At 42.4% G+C, this 27,145-nt stretch overlaps 2 protein-coding genes across 8 annotated transcripts in view; one reads left to right on the plus strand and one right to left on the minus strand.

The window, feature by feature from the left end:
* LPIN2 (lipin 2) overlaps positions 1-27,145 on the plus strand; it is a 72,115-nt gene that overhangs the window by 31,069 nt on the left and 13,901 nt on the right. For all 6 annotated transcript variants that reach the window (XM_030552847.1, XM_030552846.1, XM_030552841.1 and 3 more), the window contains 7 exons: positions 6,544-6,639; positions 15,738-16,036; positions 19,159-19,266; positions 22,312-22,435; positions 24,039-24,375; positions 24,680-24,779; positions 26,177-26,364. In XM_030552847.1, coding sequence (XP_030408707.1) covers positions 6,544-6,639; positions 15,738-16,036; positions 19,159-19,266; positions 22,312-22,435; positions 24,039-24,375; positions 24,680-24,779; positions 26,177-26,364 — 1,252 coding nt within the window. The remainder of the gene's footprint in view (positions 1-6,543; positions 6,640-15,737; positions 16,037-19,158; positions 19,267-22,311; positions 22,436-24,038; positions 24,376-24,679; positions 24,780-26,176; positions 26,365-27,145) is intronic.
* EMILIN2 (elastin microfibril interfacer 2) overlaps positions 1-27,145 on the minus strand; it is a 136,576-nt gene that overhangs the window by 17,585 nt on the left and 91,846 nt on the right. The gene's annotated exons all lie outside the window — the stretch shown is intronic.

Raw genomic sequence — 27,145 nt, forward strand, 5'->3', positions numbered from 1 at the left:
TATTTCTTTTTTTTACAGTGGAAATATTTGGTATCAAATATAAATTGAGCACAGTACACTTTGTATTCTGTGTTGTAATTGAAATCAATATATTTGAAAATGTAGAAAACATCCAAAATATTTAAATAAATGGTATTCTATTATTGTTTTAACAGCACTATTAACTAAGATTGCTTTTTTTAATGGAGCAATTAATCACAGTTTAAAAAAAAAAAAAATCACTTGACCATCTTCAAATGGGAGCTGTGGAGGAGGTTCTTTGGGACTTAAGAGGGAAGGGGTTTTACTCCCGATATTTCCTAATTCCAAAGGCCAACGGGGGGTGTGTGCGTGTGTGACCGACCTGTTTTAAACCCATACCGTCTCAATGGCTACCTTGAGAAGCTGAAGTTCCGCATGGTTTGTCTAGCCTCCGTCATTCCCTCTCTGGATCTAGGGGACAGGTATGCTGCCCTCAACTTGAGACGCTTATTTCAATGTCTCAATTTTCTAAGGCCGCAGGAGGTTACTCAGGTTCATTGTAAACCAGATTCACTATCATTTATGGTTCTCCCGTTTTGGCCTTTTGGCAGCTGCGAGAGTGTTCACAAAATGTATGGCAGAAGAAAAGAGGTACAGGTTTACCCGTACCTTGACGATTAGTTGGTAAAGGTCCACCCCGGACCCAAGTGAGGCCAGTATCCAGCTCAATAATCGACCTTTCAGATGTGGGGCCTGCTTAGAAACTAGCAGAAGTCTACCCTGGTGCAGAGGCTAAAGTTTATTGGAGCAGTGCCCAATTCCTCCCAGGCCAGGGTTTTCCTCCTAGAAATCTGTTTTCAGGCAATAAGGCCCACACACTCATGACAGCCCATTTCTACATCAGACTGTTAGGCCACATGGCCGCGTGCACATACGTAGTACAGCATGTAACGCTATGCCTCAGACCCCTTCAAGCATGGCTGACCTCAGGGTACTCACCAAGCTGCCATCGCCTGCACTTGGTTCTCATCATTCCTGCCCTGGTCCTCGCCTTGCTCAACTGATGGAAGGACCCTGTGTTGGTCCACTTAGGCGTCCCCTTTGCCAAGACCCAGCCCTCATTATCTCTAGTTTCGGATGTGTCAGCTTTAGGATGCGGAGCTCACCTGGGGCATCTCAGTACACAGGACCTGTGGTTCCCGGAGGAGTTCTCCCTACATATAAACATCAAGGAGCTAAGAGCAGTCAGCCTGGCCTGTCAGGTGTTCTTACCCACATTGTGAGCAAGAACGTGCTAGTGTTCACAGACAATATGGCAGCCATGTTTTACCTCAACAGGTAGGAAGGGACTTGCTCTTCCTCCCTGTGTCAGGAAGCTATCTGCTTGTGAGAGTTCTGCATAATGCACTCGCTTCATCTCAAAGCTTCTCACATTCTGGGAGCCCGAAACAAGCTGACAGATCACCTCAACAAGTCTTTCTCCAAGTCATTTCGAATGGTCCTTTCGCTTTGATGTAGTAAGGGTAGTTTTCTAGCGATGGGGGACTCCCCAAATAGACCTGTTTGCCAGAATAGGAAATGTCACCAGTTCTGCTCCCTGCAAGGCTCACTCATGGATGCTTTCCTGCTCCCTTGGATGGGACAACTGTTCTGTGCATTCCGTACCCATTCCCCTTGTGCACTAAGTCCTGCTTAAGAGCAAGCACAAGTCATTCTCGTAGCCTCAGCCTAGCCCTACCAGCACTGGTTCGCCATGCCGCTAGGCCTTTCAGTAATGACTCCAATGCTGCTCCCTCTCCTCCTAGACCTGATATCACAGGACCACGGTCAAATGCTCCACCCAAACTTCAGTGCCCTCCACCTAACAGCTTGGAAACTTCATGGTTATATCCCGAGGAGCTGGTCTGTTTGGAGCAAGTCTGCCAGGTTCTGCTATGTAGTAGGAAGCCCTCTACCAGAGCTACGTAACTTGCCAAATGGAAGTGTTTTTTCCATATGGTCTTCCCAGCAAGGGGTTTCACCCATCTGGTTGTCACTGCAGACCGTTCTAGAGTATTTGCTACATCTGAAATACCAAGGTCTAGCAATTTCATCAGGCGAAGTACTCCTGGAAGTGATTTTGGTGTTCCACATCTCAGTGGGTGACCAGTTGGTTTTCTCGCATGAGATGACCATTGGTTTTCTCAAGGGCCTAGAAAGACTATGCCCACAGATTTGGGAGCTCATCAACTGTGGGACCTAAACCTGGTCTTGTCAAAACTCACAGGCCCCCCATTTGAGCAACTGACAGCATGCCCCTTATATCTTTTCTGGAAGGTGACCTCTGTAGTGGCTATCACTTTGGCAAGGAGGGTTTCAGAGATCAGGGCCTTTATGTCAGAACCCACATACACAGCCTTTTTTAAGGACAAGGTACAGCTTTGTACTCATCTTGCATTCCTCCAGAAAGAGTTTTCGCAATTTCATGCCACTTTCCTGCTGGTTTTCTCTCCAAAACCAAACGCAAGCAGAGAGAAGCAATGTCTCCATACCCTGGATGTTAGACGCACCCTTGCTTTCTATATTAAGAGGACAAGACTGTTCTGTAGATCCACATAGCTTTTTGTGACAGTGGCGGACAGGATGAAGGGCCTTCCTATTTCAGCTCAGAGGATTTCATCCTTTATCACATCATGCATTCACACACGCTATGAGCTGGTCAGGGTCCTGCCACTGGCTATAGTGACGGCCTATTCTGCAAGGTGCAAGCTTCCTCAGCAGTGTTCCTGGATCAAGTCCTGATCCAGAACATCTGCAGACCGGCGACTTGATCGTCGATACATACATTTTTCTTCCCACTGTGCAATCACCCAGAAAGCTAAAGATGATGCTGGATTTGGTTGAACTGTGTTGCAGTCCGCATGTCCATGAATTCTGATCCTACCTCCTATGGTACTGCTTGGGAGCCACCTAGCATGGAATGGACATGTGAAAGCACTCGAAGAAATAAAAACAGTTACTAACCTTTTCATAACTGTTGGTTTTTGAGATGTGTTGCACATGTCTATTCCAGACCCACCCTTCTCCTACTCTGTCAGAATTGGCTGGCAAAAAGGAATTGAGGGTGTGGGTCAGATGGACCCCTTATATCAGTACATGAACAAGGGCACCAGAGGGTGCTAGAGCTGAACCAGTGGATACCACTGAGGGAAAAATTTCTGGTGACTACATGCAGTGTGTGCACACCAAACATGGAATGGACATGTGCAATGTATCTTGAAGAACAACAGTTACGGAACGTTTAATAACAGTTGTGTGTTTGTTTTTTTTAACTACTGGCTTCATCATGCACCACTGTCAGGGGCTCCAGGCCCCAGCACGCCAAGGGCATGCTTGGGGCGGCATGCCGCGGGGGGTGCTCTGGCGGTCACTGGGAGGGCGGCAGGCAGGGCTCCGGTGGACCCTCCCGCAGGCATGCCTGCGGGAGGTCTGCCAAAGCTGCAGGACCAGCAAACCCTCCGCAGGCGTGCCTGCAGGAGGTCCACCGGAGCCGTGGGATTGGCAACCGGCAGAGCGCCCCCCGCGGCATGCCGCCTTGCTTGGGGCGGTGAAATGTCTAGAGCCGCCCCTGACCACTGTTAACGAGTAAGCATTCCAAGTGTAAGTTCATTATCACATTGAGGATGGGTCCATCTTATAAGCATGTTTTTTTTCCATATTAATCTTACTCCTGTTGTATGTAACCTAAAACTTCATCTTCCTGGCAATATCTGTACTAGCTGCCATATTTGATATAGGCTGTCCAGTGCCCCTAACAAGGTAAAGGGACTAAATAGAAACAGATTTGTCATATTCAGACTTTCAAGGTGAGCAAATATCATATGACTGCAACTTTTTAAACAGTAAGACAAGCCCATTGTGTGTCCTTGTGACAAATACTGGGAATATAACCTCCAAAACTAAATACCTTTAAGTGGATTAAGCTAAATGAATGTCCAGTTTCCACAAAATAGGTGGCTTCACATTCACAAAATGAATAGTCTTGATTTGAATATTGAAGTTTCCTATTCTGTCTGAATGTTTTTGGCTGGAATTAACTTTGCTGCCCAGGATTTCACCATAGGGAAAAAAATATAAAATGCTGAGGCATTTACTCGTACAACTTTGCTCCTAGGTTCTAAAACAAATTTGATGCATACTTTTATTTTTGCTTTCTTATTTTGAAGTTCATGGGTCTGAGCAAGAAGGGTAATCTCTTACCTCACCCACCTGCAACTAGTCTAACTTGGAATACCTTTGTATGACTTTTTACATTGGAAATACAATGGAAAATGGGGAGTTGTGTGTCTTGTCTCCATTGCCATGTAAGCAGTACAACCAGTAGCAGCATTAATTGAGCTTCAGAAAGTAATACACCGGACCCTCACTAGAACGCGGGGTTTTGGATCCATGTGCGGTCCCATGTTAACACGGGGACCACGTTACGATGGATTCCAATGCAAGTAATTAAATTTGGGATCCATGCAGAGTCCCACGCTATAAGCAAATTTGTGCTATATAGACACGCATTCTAGGGAGGATCTGTTGTAGTCAAAACTCGTGACAAGAGTAGTCTTATGGCTGATATTACATAAAATAAGGAACCAATCCTTTAAAAGGTATTCAAGAGCAAAAACTGTTTATCTGCCATCCAGCATTCTGACCCTCACCCAGGGTTTGACTACACTAAAAAATTAAGTTGACTTAACGACATACAGCAGCCACAATAATTCATAGAATCATAGAATATCAGGGTTGGAAGGGACCTTAGGAGGTCATCTAGTCCAACCCCCTGCTCAGAGCAGGACCAATCCCCAACTAAATCATCCAAGCCAGGGCTTTTTCAAGCCTGACCTTAAAAATCGCTAAGGAAGGAGATTCCACCACCTCCCTAGGTAACTGATTCCAGCGCTTCACCACCCTCCTCATGAAAAAGTTTTTCCTACTATCCAACCTAAACCTCTCACACAGCAACTTGAGACCATTACTCCTTGTTCTGTCATGTGCTACCACTGAGAACAGTCTAGATCCATCCTCTTTGGAACCCCCTTTCAGGTAGTTGAAAGCAGCTATCAAATCCCCCCTCATTCTTCTCTTCTGAAGACTAAACAATCCCAGTTCCCTCAGCCTCTCCTCATAAGTCATGTGCTCCAGCCCCCTAATAATTTTTGTTGCCCTCTGCTGGACTCTTTCCAATTTTTCCACATCCTTCTAGTAGTGTGGGGCCCAAAACTGGACACAGTACTCCACATGAGGTCTCACCAATATCTAATAGAGGGGAATGATCACATCCCTCGATCTGCTGGCAATGCACCTACTTATACAGCCCAAAATGCTTCTTGTCCACTGTAATCCCTAGGTCCTTTTCTGTGGAACTGCTGCCTAGCCATTTGATTCCTAGTCTGTAGCAGTGCATGGGATTCTTCCGTCCTAAATGCAGGACTGTGCACTTGTCCTTGTTGAACCTCATCAGGTTTCTTTTGGCCCAATCCTCTAATTTGTCTAGGTCCCTCTGTATCCTATCCTTACCCTCCAGGGTATCTACCACTCCTCCCAGTTTAGTGTCATCTGAAAGCTTTCTGAGATTGCAGTCCATGCCATCCTCCAGATCATTAATGAAGATCTTGAACAAAACCGGCCCCAGGACTGACCTTCCGGGCACTCTGCTTGATACCGGCTGCCAGCTAGACGTGGAGCTATTTATCACTACCCATTGAGCCCGATGATCTAACCAATTTTCTATCCACCATATAGTCCATTCATCCAGCCCATACTTCTTTAACTTGCCGGCAAGAGTACTGTGGGAGACCGTATCATAAGCTTTGCTAAGGTCAAGGAATAACACATCCACTGCTCATCCACAGAGCCAGTTATCTCATCATAGAAGGCAATTAGGTTAGTCAGGCATGACTTGCCCTTGGTGAATCTACGCTGACTGTTCCTGATCACTTTCATCTCCAAGTGTTTCAGAATTGATTCCTTGAGGACCTGCTCCATGATTTTTCCAGGGACTGAGGTGAGGCTGACTGGCCTGTAGTTCCCCGGATCCTTCACCTTCCCTTTTTTAAAGATGGGGACTACATTGGCCTTTTTTCAGTCATCCAGGACCTCCCCCGATTGCTATGAGTTTTCAAAGATAATGGCCAGTGGCTCTGCAATTAAAGTGGTAGTTCACATACACACTGTTCCTTCTGTCAGCGGTGTGTGTCCTCACCAGGAACACTTCCACCGACTGAAGTGGGGTATTGACAGCTGGAGCCCCACAGCCGAAGCTGTCAGCTGGGTGCTGAGCTCCAGTTAATAAGGTATTTTAAGCATGTGGCTAGTCTCAATAACCTCAATCTACTTCCTAAAAAAGCACTGATTTCTTTTGTGGGGTAGGAGAGTACAAAGAGTGAGGTATGACAGTCTTCTTGGGAGAAGCCTGCAGTTGGAGTGGTGATCATAAAGTGGAATGCAGGCATTAATATAAAAATAATCAGAAAGGAATCAGTCTTAAGGTAAATATTTGTGTGTTCTGCTGTGTGGAAGATACTCTACATTAAATTGTTTTTGCCCTCACAGATTGATATAGAAATTAATGGAGACACAGTTGATCTTCACATGAAGCTGGGTGACAATGGAGAAGCTTTCTTCGTACAGGAAACTGAAGAAGAATACGTAAGTGTTCTGTGGCATTTGAAGAGTACATTGCTGAGTACATTGTTTAGTTAATTATATCCTGTTACTAGTGCTGTGTCTCATGTTCTCAATATTAAAATACAGCATTTTTAATGATTTTTTTATTGCTGATTCATAACTAACTTGCATTATTTGCTTGCAATAGTTCAATAAAATACTGTATCTAACTCATTTCCTGGTGGCAGGAAAGTAACAGATCCTCCTTATCACACTTTGTTTTTCAGAGGTGTAGTAGGAAGACTTGCTGCACTTTTCACCCTGTTTGCTTAGAACAATAATCTATTATGTTGTTAACTTTAGGGTGACGTTGACTGTACAGACTGTGCAGTGACTATTAACTACTCTTTGCAAGTAGTTCAAGTCACTTGTGTTACTGACCTCAGTATCAGTGTGATTTGTTTACATTGGCAGGGTGCAGTTTCTTATCTCTGAATTTTCACTAGTTAACTTGTTTTCCAAGACAAGGGGTATGTCTACACTATGGGATTATTCCGATTTTACATAAATCGGTTTTGTAAAACAGATTGTATAAAGTCGAGTGCACGCGGCCACACTAAGCACATTAATTTGGTGGTGTGCATCCATGTACCGAGGCTAGCATTGATTTCCAGAGCGTTGCACTGTGGGTAGCTATCCCATAGCTATCTCATAGTTCCCGCAGTCTCCCCCACCCATTGGAATTCTGGGTTGAGATCCAAATGCAGAAACAGTGTCTCTGGTGATTCTGGGTAAATGTTGTCACTCAATCCTTCCTCCATGAAAGCAACGACAATCATTTCCCTGGATTGCCCTGGCAGACGCCATAGCATGGCAACCATGGAGCCCGTTTTGCTTTTGACCCTTCAGGCATTGGGAGTTCAGCCAAGAATGCAAATGCTTTTCGGAGACTGCCGGGACTGTGGAATAGCTGGAGTCCTCAGTACCCCCTCCCTCCCTCCATGAGCATCTATTTGATTCTTTGGCTTGTCACACAGCAATATGCTGTGGCCTCTGTCTATCATAGCCTGGAGATTTTTTCAAATGCTTTGTCATTTCGTCTTCTGTAACAGAGCTCTGATAGAACAGATTTGTCTCCCCATACAGCGATCAGATCCAATATCTCCCATACAGTCCATGCTGGAGCTCTTTTTGGACTTGGGACTGCTTCGCCACCCGTGCTGATCAGAGCTCCACGCTGGGCAAACAGGAAATGAAATTCAAAAGTTTGCGGGGCTTTTCCTGTCTACCTGGCCAGTGCATCCGAGTTCAGATTGCTTTCCAGAGCAGTCACAATGGTGCACTCTGGGATACCGCCCAGAGGCCAATACCGTCGATTTGCAGCCACACTAACCCTAATCCGACATGGCAATACCGATTTCAGCGCTACTCCTCTCATCCGGGAGGAGTACAGAAATCGGTTTAAAGAGCTCTTTATATCGATATAAAGGGCCTCGTTGTGTGGACGGGTGCAGGGTTAAATCAGTTTAACGCTGCTAAATGCGGTTTAAACGCGTAGTGTAGACCAGGCCTAGAAAGTCATTGTAATGGTTTGGCTTTCTGATACAGTTGTCCTGAATATCCCCCAAGGCCTCTTGAGATTGTAGGCTTTTCAGCTCTTGATGCTTACACATCTGTTGCCTTAAAAAGTATAGACCTGGGGAGTGGAGGAAGCCCAGAGTAACTAGTACAGAATAGTTACTGCTTAGAAAGCAAATTAAACTAATCAACAAAAAGTCACTTTGAGGGCTTGTCTACACTATGCAACTTTTAGTCACAAGGTTGTGTCGATATAGCCTTGTTGCTAAAAGTCAGCGCATGTGAATGCTTTCTATTGGTATTTTGTCTGCACTTTTGCCAACAAAATACTTCCAGCCCCATGAGTGGCAGTAGTTTTGTTGGCAGGAGAGCGCTGCCACTTGTGTCGGCCAAACTTTTGTCTTGGGCAGGGGGGGCTTTTTGTCACAGTGTAGACAAGCCCTTAGTGCAGAACAAGATGGTCCACACAGAGAAGTTAGTGTGGAATAGCTATCACACTTTAAATTTAGACCCTACTAACTTTTCACTAACTTCCCTGAATAGACAAGCCCTTACTTTCTTCAATACTTCATATTCATAGCAAACTGCATTACATGCACATATGTCAAAGCTTGTCTAAGTTGATAGATATTTTGTGAATCATAAAGCCTCTTCCACATCCTGGTCAGGGACTTGGGGGTCACAGTCATTGATATTTTTGGAGGGAATAGGAGGCATACCAAAAGTAAACACTTTTTGGACAATGAAATACAAACATTAGATTATAAATGAATGTGCAGAGTCATGAAAACTTGCAAATCTTAATGAACTAGCTATTGGGGGTGGTGGTGGGAAGAGTGGCAGTTCATTTTTTTTTTTTCAAATAAAAAACACACTATAGAAGCAGTGGTTGTGACTCATTCACAACGAAAGGGGAAAAATCAGCATCAAGATTATTAGTACCCAAAATAATAACTTGTGAAGAAGAACCATAATGTCTAGGAAGAGAATGGAGACTCAAATTTTAACAGCAAAAAATCTAAGTACGTCGGAAGTAGGAAGCCTGCCAAGCAATCAGTAGTGCCACTGAATGATTGAGCTACTACAGGAGCACTCAAGGAAGAACTGTGGAGAAGTTAAATGAATTATTTGCATCAGTCTTCACTGCAGAGGATGTGAGGGAGATTCCCATATCTGAGCCATATTTTTTAGGTGTCAAATCTGAGGAACTGTCCCAGATTGAAGTGTCAGTAGAAGAGGTTTTTAAACAGATTGATAAATTAAACAGTAATAAGTCACCAGCACCAGATGGTATTCACTGAAGAGTTCTGAAGGAACTCAAATATGAAATTGCAGAACTACCAACTGTGGTATGTAACCTATCATTTAAATCAGCTTCTGTACCAGATGACTTAAGGGTAGCTAATATGACACCAATGTTTAAAAAAGGATCCAGAGGAAGGCCTGGCAGTTACACCAATCTGTTAGAATTCTTTGAGGTGAGTTGTCAAACATGTGGACAAAGGAGATCCAGTGAATATAGTGTATTTGACTTTCAGACTTTGACAGGGTCTCTCACCAAAGGCTCTTAAGCGAAGTAAGTGGTCAGAGGATAAGAGGGAAGGTCTGTCCTCATGGATCTGTAATTGGTTAAAAGACAGGAAACAGGGTAGGAATAAATGGTCAGTTTTCATAATGGAAAGAGGTAAATAGTGGTGTCCCCTGGGGATCTATACTGGAACAAGTGCTGTTCAACATGATCTGTAAAAACAGATAAACTGTGAGGTGGCAAAATTTGCAGACGATACAGAATTACTCATGATTAGGGCTCCGTGTTTGTCATGGAGGTCGCAGAAGTCACGGATTCCCCAGAAGCCCCGGACCAGCTGCTCAGGTGGCCCTGGGGACAGCCACACTGGCTCACTGCAGAGCAACTCCAGCAGCGGCCACTCAGGTGGCCCTGCAACCAGTCACACTAGGTGCTGTTGGTGCGACTCAGGGCCGGCTGCACTGTCTGCTGCTCTGGTGGTCCCTGGCAGCTAGCCCTGGGGAAACGCCTGAGCAGCGGCCAGTGCAGCTGGCCCTAGAGATCACCTGAACAGCAGTTCCACGGGCAGTGGGATCAGCTGCAGCTTGGTGGCTCCTGTCAGCGGTTCTGGAGCAGCCAGAGCAGCAAGTGGCCCCCAGGGCTTCCCTCCTCCGCGGCTGTAGCTGGAGCAGCAACAGGACCCTGGGACCTCCCCTCCTCTGCACTAGCCAAAGCGGAAGTGTGACCCTACCCCCCCTCGCCCCCAAACACACACACAGCTAGTGCTGCGGGCCTCCCAGGTTTCCCCCCCCAAGATTCAATCGGATATTTATAAGTATGGGCCATGGTTTTGTGTTTGTTGCCCGTGACCTGTCCGTGACTTTTGCTCAAAATACCCGTGATTAAAGCATAGCCCTACTCATGACAGTTAAGTCCAAAGCAGACTATGAAGAGTTACAAAGGGATCTCACAAACTGGGTGGACTAGGCAATAAAATGGCAGATGAAATTCTGTGTTGATAAATGTAAAGTAATGCATGTTGGAAAACGCAATCCCAACTACACATACACAATGATGGGATCTAAATTATCTATTACCACTCAAGAAAGAGATCTTCTCTGAAAACATCTGTTCAATGTGCAGCGGCAGTAAAAAAAAAAACAAAACAAAACAAAAAACTAACAATGTTAGGAACCATTAGGGAAGGGACAGAAAATAAGAGAAAATGTAATGCCACTATATAAATCTGTGATATAGCCACACCTTAAATACTGGATGCAGTTCTGATTGCCCCATCTCAAGAAAGATATATTAGAATTGGAAAATGTACAGAGAAGGGCGACAAAAATGATTAAGGGTATGGAACATCTTTTGTATAAGGAGAGATTAAAAAAACTGACTTCTCATCTTGGAAAAGAGACTAGTAAAAGGGGATATAACAGAGGTTCCCTACTCACTCCTTCATATAACACAAGAACCAGGGATCACCTAATGAAATTAATAGGCAGCAGGTTTAAAACAAACAAAAAAGAAGTACTTCACACAATGCACAGTCAATCTGTTGAACTCATTGCCAGCAGATGTTCTGAAGGCCAAAACTATAATGATGTTCTAAAAGGAATTGGATAATTTCATGGAGAATAGGTCCATCAATGGCCATTAGCCCAGATGGTCAGGGATGCAACCCTGTGTTCTGGGTGTCTCTAGCCTCTGATTGCTAGAAGCTGGGAATGGTCACTCGATTGCCTGTTCTGTTCATTCCCTCTAAAGCACCCTGCATTGGCCACTGTCAGAAGACAGAATACTGAGCTAGACAGACCATTGGTCTAATCCAGTATGGACATTCTTATATTCTTAATATAACACGTAACATGACTAAATACAAAACTGAAAGCAGTTCTTTTGCTGACAGAGGCAGAGAGCAAACCAGTCACTGATGGGAATTGATCAGTCAAAAGTTAAAAAAAAAAAAAAAAAAAAAAAGAAACCACCACCAACCCAACAACTACTTCCTGAATGTCTTGGACAGGACTTTAACACAGCTGTTGCACTTAATATAAACTAAAACCAAGTTATAAAACAATAGTTAATCCACTACTGCCACCCTATCTGTATAACAGTGTTCCAGATAACTATTAGTGGGTAAGGTACACATAAAGGCAACAGAAAAAGTAGTTGCAGGGCTGAGAATAGAATTGGCACTTCTGGTTTCTAGTCCCCTGTCTAGCTGAAATATTTGATATTTCCTCTTTGTTTCAGCTGCTCATTCTGTCTCACCAACACTTAGTTTTCAGTTTTCTTTTAAACTATGCCATAGTGTGCTAGATGCACAGACAGCCACTGAACACTTCAGCTCCTTAATAAGATAGCTCGTTTCCAAGAGTCTCAGATTACTAACACTTTATCCATGTATACAGTATATTCGCAAAGTTCAAGACCTGAAAAGGGCTTCCAAGATATTTTGAAAGCTGAGCAGTCTGGTTACAGATCCATTTAGTTATTTGGAAGAAGCATCTGCATCATAATAGGAAAGGGCATTGAACCTCTTACCTTTTTGCTGTAAAATGTTCAGCTGGGAAATAGGCTTGAAGCTGTTTTGGATTTTAATAGAGACCCTTATGTCCTGCTTTCAGGAATACTGTAATGTGACTTCAACACTTCATTTCTTAAATAAGATCTTTTAAAGCATCCTTTGTTTTTATTCTCACTCCTGACTTCAATCTTAAAGCAGCATACTATATAATAATTAGGGCTGGCAAGCGATTAAAAATTAATTGCGATTAATCACAGTTTTTTAATCACACGATTAATCACACTGTTAAATAATAATAGAATACCATTTATTTAAATTTTTGATGTTTTCTACATTTTCAAATATATTGATTTCAGCTACAACACAGAATACAAAGTGTACAGTGCTCAGTTTATGTAGGATTATGTAAAAAATAAACAAACAGAAAAAACCTGCATTCAAAAACGAAACAATGCAAAGCTTTAGAGCCTACGAGTCCACTCAGTCCTACTTCTTGTTCAGCCAACCGCTCAGACAAACAAGTTTGTTTACATTTATGGGAGATAATGCTGCTGCTTTTTGTTTACAATATCACCTGAAAGTGAGAACAGGTATTCACGTGGCACTGTTGTAGCCAGCATCTCAAGGTATTTAAATGCCAAATACCCTAAAGATTCATATGTCCCTTCATGCTTCACCCACCATTCCAGAGGACATGTGTCCATGCTGATGAGGGGTTCTGCTCGATAACAATCCAAAGCAGTGCAGATCAATGCATGTTTGTTTTCATCATCTGAGTCAGACGTTACCAGCAGAAGGTTGATTTTTCTTTTTTGGTGGTTCGAGTTCCACATAGGAGTGTTCTTTTAAGACTTCTGAAAGCATGCTCCACACCTAGCCCCTTTCAGAATTTGGAAGGCACTTCAGATTCTTAAACTTTGGGTCGAGTGCTGTAGCTATCTTTAGAAATCTCCCATTGGTACTTTCTTTGTGTTTTGTCAAATCTGCAGTGAAAATGTTCTTAAAACAAACAATGTGTGCTGGGGTCATCATCTGAGATTGCTATAACATGAAATATATGGCAGAATGCAGATAAAACACAGCAGGAGACATACAATTCTCCCCCAAGGTGTTCAGTCACACATTTAATTAATGCATTATTTTTTTAACGAGCGTCATCAGCATGGAAGCATGTCCTCCTGGAATGGTGGCTGAAGCATGAAGCACCGTATGAATGTTTTGCAATGCTGGCAACAAAAGTGCCATGCGAATGCTTGTCCTCACTTTCAGGTGATAAAAATAATAAGCAAGCAGAATTATCTCCCGTCAATGTAAACAAACTTGCTTTATCGTCACGATTGGTTGAACAAGAAGTAGGATTGAGTGGACTTTTAGGCGCTAAAGCTTTACGTTGTTTTGTTTTTGAGTGCAGTTATGTAACCAAAAAAAATCTACATTTGTAAGTTGCACATTCATAATAAAGAGATTGCACTACAGTACTTGAATGAAATGAATTGAAAAATCCTACTTTTAGAGTGCAAATATTTGTAATAAAAAATAATGTGAGCATGTTGCATTCTGTATTGTAATTGAAATCAATATATTTGAAAATATTGGAAAGAAGAGCTCTGTGTAAGCTCGAAAGCTTGTCTCTCTCCCAACAGAAGTTGGTCCAATAAAATATATATTACCTCACCCACCTTGTCTCTCTAATGAACACTTATGTTTTTGTCATTACTATAATATTAATAATACTAGGTACTATATTAAAAAAAGATGCGATTGTCAGTGTCACAGTTTCAGGGTAACTGCACCTGTATTCCCACTCCTAGAAGACACCCACTCCTAGAAGACACTCCAGCTCCCAGCCATTACCTCTCTTGGGCACAGATGCGTGTCTTATTTCATCCTGATTAGGGTTTTTCCAGGCTGCATGGTTGCATGCCCACACTGATATCCCCAACAAGCCAGGCTGCCTAAACAGGCCAGCACCTGCACTTTGCTTTCTCTCTAGAGTCTGACCAGCATATTGCTCAGAGTTGTTAATTACCACACAACTCTTTCTAAGCAAGCACATTTATTTTTAAAGTAAAAAATTTACAAAGAAAACATATTAAGAACAAAAAAACCTACATGCATGCTAAAAAGCTTATCGGAGGTCAGCCCTAACTCCAGCATGCTGTGGTAGTGTCAGTTCTTCAAAACCCACAACTGAATTTTCACCTTGGTCACAAGTTCGTAACTGTTTCGGGTTCAGAACTAGAACCCAGGCTGGGCAGTTCTGCCATTTCTTTATACAGCTTAGGCCCATACACATACCTTCCCTCCCTCTCCCCGCCCACAGCCTAGCGGCCCTCCTAAGCCCAGCACCCCAACATGCACAGACCTCCCCCACTGCCCAGCACCCCCCCCCCGAGACCCACTCCCCCATGCCCAGCCGCACTCACCAGCCCTGCTGGGAGGTGACTGTCCACTGGGCTGAGCTAGCAGTGCAGCTGGGGCCAGTCCCCGGATGTGGTTCTTCGGGAGCGGTGTGATCAGCCAGGCCCGAGCCAGAGTGAGGCCTGCCCAGGTTGCTTTCCCTCCGGACCCACTTGCCTGGTGGGGCCTGACTGAGCCCCTGTTCTACTCTCTCCCTTCCCCCACGAACTGTCTGAGACAGCCAGCCCCTGCACTGGTCCCAGGTGACTTGGCCCTTGAGTACACAGGTGGGGTCCTGCAGGTGGCGGACAGCAGAGACTGCTCAGAGCTGGAGCCACAGTGGGGAGCAGGGCAGATCCCTGGGACGTGACTCCTCAGAGTCCCCTCCCCTTGGTTGCGTCCACCGGCCAGCAGCCCTTCCCAGCCCACATAATAGAGCCCAGCTGCTAGTCGGCGAGCTTCCTACAGGCAAGTGGGACCTGCTGGCTTTGAGCTTCTCACACAGCAGGACCTTGGCCCTGGGCTGCCCTGAGCAAGGAGCCAGACCCTGAGTCCATAATGGGCTCCTTCCCAGTGTGGGCCTGGTGCCTTTGGTGCCATTGTAAACCCGCTACTGTCTGGAACAGATAATCAGCAAAGACCCACACCTCAGGACATATCTTCAAAAGCCTGGATTTCCGCATATCCAGAGTTGTGAAATTTGCATTAATTTCCACCTAGATATTCCCCAGAAAATCCACTTTACACTTATCCTAAATGTCTATTCTTGCCTGGCATATTTTCAGTATAGCCCTTAATTCCCAGGCCTTACATCATACCCCCACCACGTCTCCTCCAAGAGGTTACACACAATTCCAGCCCACAAGACATAAATTTTGCCTTTAGGTATAGTGGACTTCAGAGACACTTACGTTTAATTTCAATAACGTCTCCCAGCAGTCAGTCATGTGGGACAGTATTGCTGATCAGGCAGGAAATATGCCATATCTGCCAGTCAGTCCTTGATGCTGCTAACCTCTCCACCCCACTGCACCCCCACATTTATTTAACCTTTTGTTATTCTGTTTATGTATACATAAGAAATGTATCTGCTTACTTAATTATTCCCCTTGTTTTGGTTAGGAAAAAGTTCCTGCATATCTGGCAACCTCCCCAATAATCACTGAGGATCAGTTCTTTAAAGAGATTGAAGATCACTTGCTGAAGTCAGGTGAAAATGAAAGGACATGTCAGAGCTCTGAAGTTACACACGTCATGGAAACAGAGACTGTGTTCACCTCAGGGTCTGTGAAGAAGAAAAAGCGAAGAAAAAAGAAATATAAACAAGACAGCAAGAAGGAAGATCAGATCTCTTCTGGAGTTGAAGAGATTTTTGAAATAGAAATAAGCTCTGATGATGAGAGAGGTGTTCAACATCTGAGGTAAACTGTTAAATACATACTGAATGCTTTCATGTGGTATTACTAAGGCTTCGTACTGTGACCTGTGTATTAACCTCTTCTCCCCACAAGCTGAGCATCCCAGCCCTCTGTCCTTACCCTCCCCACACACACTCAGCTTTCTGCCCTGCACCCTCCATACTCCTGGACATCTGTCCTGAACCCCCCCCAGCCCAACACACACCCAGCCTTCTGCCCTGCATCCCCACAGCCCCCAGCCCTCTGTCCTGAACCCCCCACACACACACACCCAGCCTTCTGCCCTGCACCCCTCACACCCCCCTCACACCTGCATCCCTCACACCCAGCCCTCTGCCCTGAACCCACCCAACCCCAACACACACCCAGCCTTCTGCCCTGCGTCCCCACAGCCACATCCCTCTGCCCTGACCCTTGAACCCCCCAGCCCTCTGCCCTGAACCCACCCCACCCCAACACACACCCAGCCTTCTGCCCTGCGTCCCCACAGCCCCATCCCTCTGCCTTGACCCTTGAACCCCCCCACACCCAGCCTTCTGCCCTGAATCTCCCCATCCAACACATAGTCCTCTGTCCTGCACCCCCCCACACCCTCAGCCTTCTGCCCTGCATCCCCCCCACACACCCAGCTCTCTGCCCTGATCCCTGAACCCCCCAGCCTTCCCTGAACCCCCCCTGTCCTGGTCCTCCTCCCCAAGTCCTCAACCTTGACCCCTGAACACCCCACCCCCCAGGTCTGGGGTCCTGGCTGCAGGTCCTGCTCAGCCTGCTGCTGGCCTAGGTGAACAGAACCCCAGGCTGGCAGCATTAGATCAGCATTTTAATTTAATTTTAAATGACGCTTCTGAAACATTTTGAAAACCATGTTTACTTTACATACAATAGTTTAGTTATATAATACAGACTTAGAGAGAGAGACCTTCTAAAAACATTAAAATGTATTAATGGCACGCGAAACCTTAAATTAGAGTGAATAAATGAAGAGTCAGCGCACCACTTCTGAAAGGTTGCCGACCCCTGTTGTATACATATGTTCTCAAAAGTGCCTGATTTAGCTAAGTTACTGCAAACAGCCAGTTACTGAAATTGTGATGTATGAAGCAGAAATAGAGGATGTTGTGTATGCATCTGTCTATCTTTTACCATTTAGACAGAGTGTGCTTTTGACTGTTTTGTGTGGCTCCAAACTGGGATGATGTGCTTTAACAGCCAATTTATAGGTTTTCTTTTCTTTGACTATCTGAGCATATTTGTATACAGTAAATTGAGACATTGGTTTAAAAACATTTTGTAGGTCAAATTATTACACTTTATATCAGATTAAATTAAACATATTTACTTAGGGCATATATAAAATGGATGAGGGAGGGAAAGAAATGGCAGCTGATCAATATTGCAAAATAGATAACTGAGGCTGGTGCGGTTCAGGCATGATCCAAGGCTCATTGAAGTGACCGAGGTTTTTTGCATTGACTTCACTGGGCTTTGGACCAGGTTCCTACAGACTTTCATGTTAAAGATTCTCACACCAAATATAGTGTTGGTCACTGAGGACTGAAAGTTTGTTGTTCGTCTGATAGTTCAGTGCCTTATGTGAAATGAGTTGATTAATTGTCTAGTTCCTGTGAATAGATTCCACTTGGCACTACCTACCCCCGCAGATGGCACTACCTGGAAGTCTTGTTAGTATTCCCAGTGTTTTTGTGTATGTGTAGGAAAAAACATTTTCATTTTCTGGGGTCTTCAACACTGAATGCACTCATGAGCAGTGTGAGGAAGCATATTGTCACCACCAATATACTTCTTGTCACTAAGGCTGTTAATTTAGCACCTCCCGTAAACAATAAATATTGTAAGTGAAACAACAAATACTTGCTTATGTTAATAAGTGGAAAAATACATTTTCATCATATAATATGTTCCAGTGTTATCACCCACTAACTATGGACTCTTCCCTGTTTTGACTGAAAGGTGTGCAAATGAGTGGAAAAATCATTGTGGTGCATGGAATCTGGAGGGGGCAGTATAAATTTTCATAGGCTATACCTATATTTTGGATCTCTCTTTTGGACTGAGAACATGCACTGCATTTCTTTAAGAAATGTTATACAAAACCAGTATGGCCATTTCGCTGATGAAGGAGAAGCAATTTTTGTTTTTGCATATTAAACTTACAGCTGTTAAATCAAATTGCTTTTTAAATAATCATATGCCAGATTTGTCCTCATGGCCTAGCGTCCTTGCTTTAGTGTTGCTTTAGTGTTTGGATTTGGGAGGGGGGGGAGGGAATAAATTGGCTTCAGAACAAGTTATTCATTTCTAAGAATAATTATCGTATTCAGTACACTTGTTCAATTACAAAGCTCTGACTGTTTATAGATACAAATATTTGAAAGGGGTGTCTATGAATGAAATGCAGTGATTACCTTACAGCCATAATACCATATGCTTTGATCTCATTAGCGCTCTTCAGCTAATCACAGTTGGGCCTGGTATTGGGAAATTAACTCAGTTACATCCACTGCTCATAAATGTATCTGAGGCAACTAATAGTAGTATCCATTGTTAGTCTGGCTAACTTCTAGGTCCTATATGACTTACAATATATATATATTTTTTAACACTGCATTATCCACAAATTAGGCTAATATTCAAAGAATACAGTGTCAAATCTATTTTGGGCATTCCTTTGTTGTAGTATTCTAAATTAATAGATTTTTGGAGGCTTTTGGTGAGGATCATCAATATTGTGCTTGAATCTTTCCCCAATTTCAGTTTTTTGCATACATGCTAAATAGCAAGTTTGTGGAGGATGGCATCACTTGGTATATATTTGTGAGATCTCTTAGATGAACACTAAATTGTTTAATTAAATATGTGGTGGGGAACATTTTTAAACTTTGCTAGGATCTTTTTTACGGGTATTAAACGATGGCTGTGCTGGCAAGAAAGCAGCACCTCCGATGATGAACTCTTTCTTTAGTTATCTCTCAACTATCAGTCTCTTCCTTTCTCTTTTTGTCCTAAGATTTCTGGTAAAAATAATTCAGTTCCTCTAGGTAAGTTGTTAGTGGAGATCTGTCATTGACTCACTTGAAACAAAAATGGTTCTTTTGTCTCCACAGAGGATCCTCAAATTCTTCACCAAAGAGTGAAGAGCAGAAAGAGCCTTTGATTTGTCACTCCAAGGATCATTACCCTTTATCTGATGGAGACTGGTCCCCTTTGGAGAAGTAGGTCGTTTTATGGTGTCATCTTTCTGTATGATTTTGTACTCTTATGTTATGTAATGCACCACCTCCGTAACTTCTTCTGACCTATAAAACTACATAAAGAAGGGTGCTCAACATCTGTGGCATTCAGGGCTGCATTTGCAACTTAGCACGGGCCTAAGGACTGTGCACAATTTATGTGTAAATGTACATTTTTTGGGGGAAAAAAAACTGTTGTACTTGTATCATCTTTCTGAATTAACAAAAGCTGCTGTTAAAGTTCACCAGGGAAAAAATAAAATTGTAGCTGATCATTTTATTCACACCTAATAAATTATAGGAAGAGGGTAAATTCCTAGACACTCAACCTAAGGTCAGGCAAAAATATGTGTGTCACAGAGTAAACATTTGTGAAGTGCCTAGGCTAACATTTGTTATAACTTTTGTTGAGGTAAATGACAAATTACTTAAATTAAAACAGGACCACAAACTCTAGACAAACCCCCAGTCCAGAGCAGAGGAGCAGCCAGTTATATTTGCATAAAATCTCCAGGTTTTTGGAGCTTCAGTCTTAGCAGGTATTTGGCATTCATCGCTGTAGTATCTGTGCTCTTCACAAGAATTAATGAATTTATCTTCACAACACAGTTGTGAGGTAGAGGAATATTTTCCCCATTGTACAGATGTGGAATTGAGATAGACTAAGTTACTTGCACAAGATCACACAGCAAGTCTGGGGTAAAGCTGGAGGCTGAATAAGTCTTCTGTTTTCTAGTCCAGTTCCTTAACCATAAAATCATCCTTCCTCTCTAGTTTGAGGCAATCTACCAATTTTGGGTGAGAGAGCAATTTTGGTGACTGAGGGATCCTTTAGCTGTTTAGGAGGGGGTGGCTGTTGGGGAAGGAAGAGGAAGACTTGGCTCCTCCTCTTTGTCTGACAAAACGGTTGGCAGGAGCTTTGAGCTTTTCAAGTGTTAAAGTATACAGTCAAGAGGAGCAAGCCTTCAGCTTGTTCCAGTTCTTTATAGTGCAGTACAGAATCCATCAGTTGGAGTAGTGTTTCATTGAAGTATCTGAGCACTGTTCCTTCCGTGGATAACAAACTTGTTCTTGTCATGATAGTTAATGACTGAAGGGTTTTCATGAATAAACTAGGAAGAACACCATCATCCCTCCTCCGGTTCTGCGTGGAGCAAAGTTTCCTTTTGCATTGCCAATCCAGGTGGAGATGAACACCAAGATTTACATGACAGAGGATGGATTAAGCAGAGTGGAACCTGCACCTAGAAATATCCTCACTCATATTAAATCTGTTTGGCGGGATGGAGATTGACCTCTTTGCATCGGGAACAGCAATAAACCACCCTGTGTCCTGTCCTTGTATCATGACCTGGGATGTGAGATAGCAAAATGACTTCTTCCAAAGCTGGGAAATTGCTTTTTTCCACTACTCTCCAGGACTGTACAAAATATAGGAAGGAGGAGATCAGCAATGATACTGTTGGCTTTCTATCTGAAGAAGCTGTTGCTCAGCTCTTGCACCTAATTAACTTAGCATTGGATCTTCTGATGAGTCTGCCTCCAACCAGGACCAGACAGGTTCAAAATCAATGCTTGGATGATTATCACACTTGTGATAATCTTGTGCACCCTAAAAAGTCAATCAGTAGAATTTATTCTACTCCTGGTGCGAAGACCAATGTTTAACTAGCACATTAAACCGATGAAACAGGGCTTAAAGGCCCTCCTAGAGGAACTCACTGTGGGTGTATGAATGTTCAAGCAAAAGGTCAAGTTTCTGTAATATGTTATCAGCATATTCAAGAAAAGAAATTTTTCTATAAATCCCAAGATTAAATGCTTCCTTCAAGTAACCATCCTTATTCCAGCCTCACAAGATTATAGGTCATTCTGTTATTTAGAACAGTACTCATATTGTAATTTAGGAAAGTAGAATTGAATTATCCTGCCTGTCAAAGTTGTCTCAATTGAAGGCAAATTCAAGGAGCAGGGCATTCTTAGGGTTGCCAGGTGTCTGGTTTTCAATTCAAAGTTCAGTAGAAAAGGGGACCTGGCAGTGTCCAGTCACTGTGGGCTGGGGCGGGTGGTGCCAAGTCATCAACCTGCACTAGCCCCTGCTCAGCCAGGGCCACCTTTTGCCTGCATTTCATAGGCAGGCAGTAGGCTCCGTGTCAGGTTACAGCTCCTGTCCCAGCCCTGGAGCAGAAGCCCAGCTGGGTGGGAGAGGAAAGTGGAGAGGATCAAGTGATGAGGAAGTGGGAGGGGGCTGAGGAGCAAGAGGGAGTGGGAGCATGGGAAGAGGTGGGACAGGGTCTGGGGGGGGCAGGAGGGGGAGAAGAGATGGGGCAGAAGGGGTCCGCTTTTCAAAAATTAGTAGGCGTTCTGTCATCAGTGATTGAGGGATGTGGTTCTGTCTCCAAGCTGCAAGCAGGCTGAAATACCATTGTAATGTATCTGGACCTCATTATTCTAAGGAAACTTTCAAGTAAACGCACAATATTTTCCCTGATTTGATCATACGCTCTACTAGTTTTGTCCCCACTCAGCCCTGATGGGGGTGGTGTGTACTACTGTATGCTGTTGTATATTGGAATGTAACCATCTATTTAACTTAACTTGCAGCAATAATAAGACTTTTTAGTAATGGATGAAACTTTTCAGGCTTTGCAAACTGGAATGCTGTCTCTTGTCTGGAACATGGGAATTTAAAACATATTCTAAATTAACAGGAGGAAGTACATCTGTCTCATGATTGCAGCTAAATCAAATAACTTTTAAAGAGAAAGAGAGAGAGAGAGAGAAAATTATGGGGGATTATACTGAGAACACTTCAAGTACAATGAAGAAATCTGTTTAGTGTGATCACTATGTAAGCCCCTGCATGTGATTTTCATTTTAACTTAATTTCTCTGTCTGAAAACCCAACTGGGCTTCTTGCCTTGTTGCTGAATAATTGAACCTGTGTTAAACTAGGGAAGACTAACAAAAGTAGCTGCACAACAAATGCATTTTAAATACTGTAGTTTTCTGTGTTTACTCTGATAGCCCTTTCTCAGACCCAGTCTGTCCGAAAAGTGATTCTGAACTAGAAGTGAAACCTGCAGAGAGCTTGCTTAGAGCTGAATCTCATATGGAGTGGACATGGGGAGGATTCCCAGAATCTACTAAGGTAAAGTTATTTATAAATGAATTTTATATACTGTCTGGGACTTTTAATGTGACTGAATTTTGTCTTCCTTAAAACTCTGCTTTTCACATTAGACTATTGGGGAAAACTGAGCAATTGTAAATAATTCAACAGAAATAGCATGAAAACAGCACCCTCTTGTGGCTGGCTAAGCTGAATTTTTATTGATTTCAAAAGCAGGGCTGCAAAAATCTCTTCCAGAATGATCTTTAGAGTAAAAATCTGCAGCTCTCTAATTTGCTGCTAGAAACAGAAGATAATTTTAAAATGATGCATTAGATGCAACAGGAATGATCAAGTCTAGTAACCTTTTTTGTAAAAGATAGGACCAGGCTCATTCCAGGGGAATCGTGCAAATTCTAATATAGGGAACTTGATGGCTGCTTACCCTCACATTGTGGACTTTTAGCTACAAAATGCAGCCCCACATAGGAGTGGTCCTGAATAGGACAGGTGAAGAGATTTGCTGGACCTGTCCATCCTTAGACAGCTCCCTTTGTAAGTGCTCCTGGCCTTCCCCAGTAGAAGCATGACATAAATCCACTGTTCTCCAAACTGAGGCAGGGAAGTATAATGTAGCACCTTCTCTGTACCCTCGAGAGATGATGAAATTTAGGCCCTAAATTCATAGACAGCTCTGTGTGAGTGGACCGCTGTTCTGATGCAGAGCCTCAGTGAAGTTCACCGGACCCATTCATACAACAGGGCTTTTGGAAAAAGGCTGTCCATGAACATTATTTTTAAAAATTAGGTTATTATTGAGAAGAGACATTTCGACTATAAGCAATGATCTAGCATCATCAATTGAAAAGTCAGGGTTAGTTTGAATGTGTCAAAACCTATCTAGATTTGTCACTGCAATTTTTCAAAAGTGACCTAACCACATTTGAAATGGGGAAATGGAGACCTGGTTTTAATGAGGTCTCTTTTAATACAGCATCATGAATTCAGGTTGTGCTAATTACTCATACATTCCTCACCAGTGACAAGGGGGATTGAATAGGTTTCCTTGTTTTTATATGCTAAATGGTGTCTTAGCCAGGCATTTATGGTAACACCAAAGTGTGCTAGGTGCTTTCCTAAGAGAAAAAGGCCCAGTCCCTGGCCTGAGTTCACAATCTAGATAAATAAGTAAAAGGCGGGAGACATGATGTAACATATATACAGTATGTGTAAACACAAAAAGTGCAAGTATAAAACATAAATTAAAATGACAAATATTCACATCTTACTCTTCAAGCTTGTCAGTCAGGAAGCTTCCTGTAGGCATCATGGCAGAGGGGAGCCTTCAGGAAGAATTTGAATTGTGGATGAGCTTAGAATATAGAAACATGGACAGATTTTTATACTCTGAAACTGGTGAACAAGTTCCTTTGTGGTTGGCATTTCTGGGACTTTATTAATGAGACTGCATGTGAAGTTGCTAAAAGGTACAGTAATCCAGCGGGCTTTTGGCTTTTTTGGTTTGAAAAGTAGTATCTCTGGCATAATTACTATAAGCACTTGTTAGCTAATGTTCAGAGCTGAATAAAATAAATGACATATTGTATGAAGTACATGAGAATGAGATCTTTCTTCTTTTCAGATAAGCAAGAAGGACAAATTGGAGCATCCTAGAACAGCTACCATTACCCCATCAGAAAAGACTCATTTCAGGGTCATTCTCAGCTCTGATGAAGTTGAAGATGATTTTTTGGTGAAAGATTCTGTCTGCACGGTACTGAAACCTGAGCCAAGAACTCATCCTCTGTTTAAGCAAATAGAGGTTAAAGATTCTCTTGCGTCTGCAGTCATAGAACCTCTGCTGGAGATCCCTCAAGAATCATCTACGTTAGATGCTGATCCTCTCCCCAGCCCATTAGTAGATAGTCCTTCAGAAGTAAAACCACCAGCAAAAATTGACTCTCCTTCAAAAAAGAAAGGTATTCATTTTGTATTTAAAAGAACTGGTAAATTCCCACAGAGAGTTCTGTGAAATTTGATGAAGTTATCCCAAAACTGTAGCTTTACACTTTCAATTTTGAGATTTAAATACAACTAACATTTTTAATTTAAAAAAAAAGCAATCAGAAAACCTCACAGACTACAGGCCAACTAACCTGCAGGCATTCCTGTTTAGATTCCCATATTAACAATGTTCTGAGTGCAGAAAATTGTGCCTCCCACAGCACTGTATTTAATACATGTATTAATCTCAAACCACCTAATTGTTATGACAATCAACAGGGGTGCACAAGCGAAGCCAACACCAGGGGCCTCATGATATTTACTTGGATGACTTAAAGGCTTTGGAACCTGAAGTTGCCGCACTCTACTTTCCAAAAAGGTAGCTTGGAGTTAGTGTTCTCATATGGCAAAGCTTATATTGCAAAATAATGTATCTGTTAGTTTTAGGAGTGGATGAGTCAATTGAGATAAAAGACCTCAGCCAATCCTTGTTCAAAATTCAAGCCTGTCTTTGAGCTTTTAGAGTATATAATAGGATAAATCAATGTTGAACTTGTTCTGTATATCTCTCTGCTTCTGATTTTGGCAAGAAGGAGAGAGAATGAAATATGATGTGAAAGTTTGCAATTGTGGTATTTCTATCCCAGCTGAACCGAGAAAGTGCTGGGGCCTTGTGGGAAACTGTAAACTACATAGCTATTTTGGGAAGCAGTATTATTCCCAGTAATTTGTCTTAGTGCTAATGTGTTTTCCCATGTAACTGGCATCACTGTTTTCATGGAGTGAAATTTGTATCCTTAGTGTTACAAAATAACTCCATTTATGTAGTAAGAAAACGTATGTAACTGAGTTAACCCTTTTTCATATTCTATGTAGTTAAAATGTTTTAACTCCTAAGACACTCTCCAGTATGTCTTTCTAAGAACACCTTTAAAAGGAAACATTTAAATTCTACAGGCTTTACACACGGTCATAAAGCATCTAGTATATCCGCTTCATTTCAGAGAGAATCAGTAGCAGTAGAAAAGGTGAAATATGATACATCTAATAATTTTGAGAACAGGAGTACTTGTGATGCCTCAGACTAACAAATTTATTTGAGCATAAGCTTTCATGGGCTACAGCCCACTTCACTGGATGCATAGAATGGAACATATAGCAAGGAGATATATATACATACAGAGAACATGAAAAGAACATTAAAGGTAGGAGGGTTGTCCCACTCACTCCAAGAGGCTAATTAATTAATTACTCTCAGTATCATGAGCATAAAATAGTATTTCAGCATTATTAAGAGTTTCTTTTTTTTTTTTTTAAAGTTACTTAATTACTGATCTTTAGGCCCTTGCACCTATTCAGTTTTCAGACCATTGGACAAATAATCTCTATTTATTAGAGTCTGATGGTTTGGTCTTGATCATTATAAAATAAGTTCCTATCACAAAGAATATGTCAGTAATGGTAGAGCACCTGACATTCCATTTTAATATTTCAATCCTGAGATGAAAGGAAATGTTAGTGAGAGAAAATACCTTGTGTGAACATCTGAGTGCACAAATATTCAGATTTCCTTTTTCAGAAAAGAAAATTTGGCGATTGTAGAACAAATCTTTAATTTTGTAACAAAATATATTTGAAATACAAGAATATGTAGTGCTGCAATTGCATTTTGTGTCATGTGCTGCACGTAATGCTGTGGTTGCATATAACTTAAAATACATGCATATGTGTATGCAAAAGAATTGCATACACAAAATGTGAACTCCTTTCCTTTAGTGATTCTGATCCCAGTTCCAGACAGTGGACTGAGTCGGATACCCTCTCTGGTTCTCAGTCACCACAGTCCGTGGGAAGTGCTGCTGCTGACAGTGGCACAGAGTGCATGTCTGATTCTGCTATGGACTTGCCTGATGTCACGCTTTCTATCTGTGGAGGTCTAAGTGAAAATGGAGAGATCTCTAAAGGTATATAAGAAACTAAGTCAAATTAAGCCAGAAATATGAATTGAATACAGCCTAATTAAGTTATTTCAGGTTGTTAGTATTCTTATTTTAGAAGACTGCCATATGAAGCTTTTAGTTTTTATTTTGGAAGCATGAGAGAGCTGAAAACATGCTCCTATTTTATAGGCTTTGGGTAAATCAACTACTGTGGAATCATATATACAGTATTAAACTCTCAAACATTTGCAAAGGATAGATGATATGTATTCATATTATGGGGGGATCAAGCCAAAACTGGACAAGAAAAGCTCCTATCTTCCTCACAGCCATTTCCCTCCTTTTGCTGCATCATATGTGAAATGTCTGACCACCTTTGGTACTGGCTCCCTCTGCATTGCTTCCTTTGCCATTATATAAAGCTATAAAATTGTATTTGTATCCCATTTCTTGATAGACTTTCTTTTTAATCTCTTACTCTGCAAGAGGAAGGATGGCAAATATCGTCATCTTGGACTTTAGAAATGAAGATTCATCTTCCTTTCCCCTCACAAAATATTTCCTTATCCTGATCTTTTATGTCACATTGGTTTTGTCTCTAAACTTTCCTGTTCAATTATTCGCACTCTGTAGAAAGTGAAAGTTAACCATACATGCTTCTTACTCTTTTCTCTTTAAATGTCACTTATTTCCTGAACATAATGGGATATTTGTTAGCGTCTGTTTTATTCGATATTCAAGTTTTGCCATAATATTCCTCTCCAGCAGTCAAAGGGACGTAATTTTTTTTATAAAGTCCAAGATT

Source organism: Gopherus evgoodei, chromosome 2 (assembly GCF_007399415.2).
Source record: "Gopherus evgoodei ecotype Sinaloan lineage chromosome 2, rGopEvg1_v1.p, whole genome shotgun sequence".
NCBI classification, from domain to species: Eukaryota; Metazoa; Chordata; order Testudines; family Testudinidae; genus Gopherus; species Gopherus evgoodei.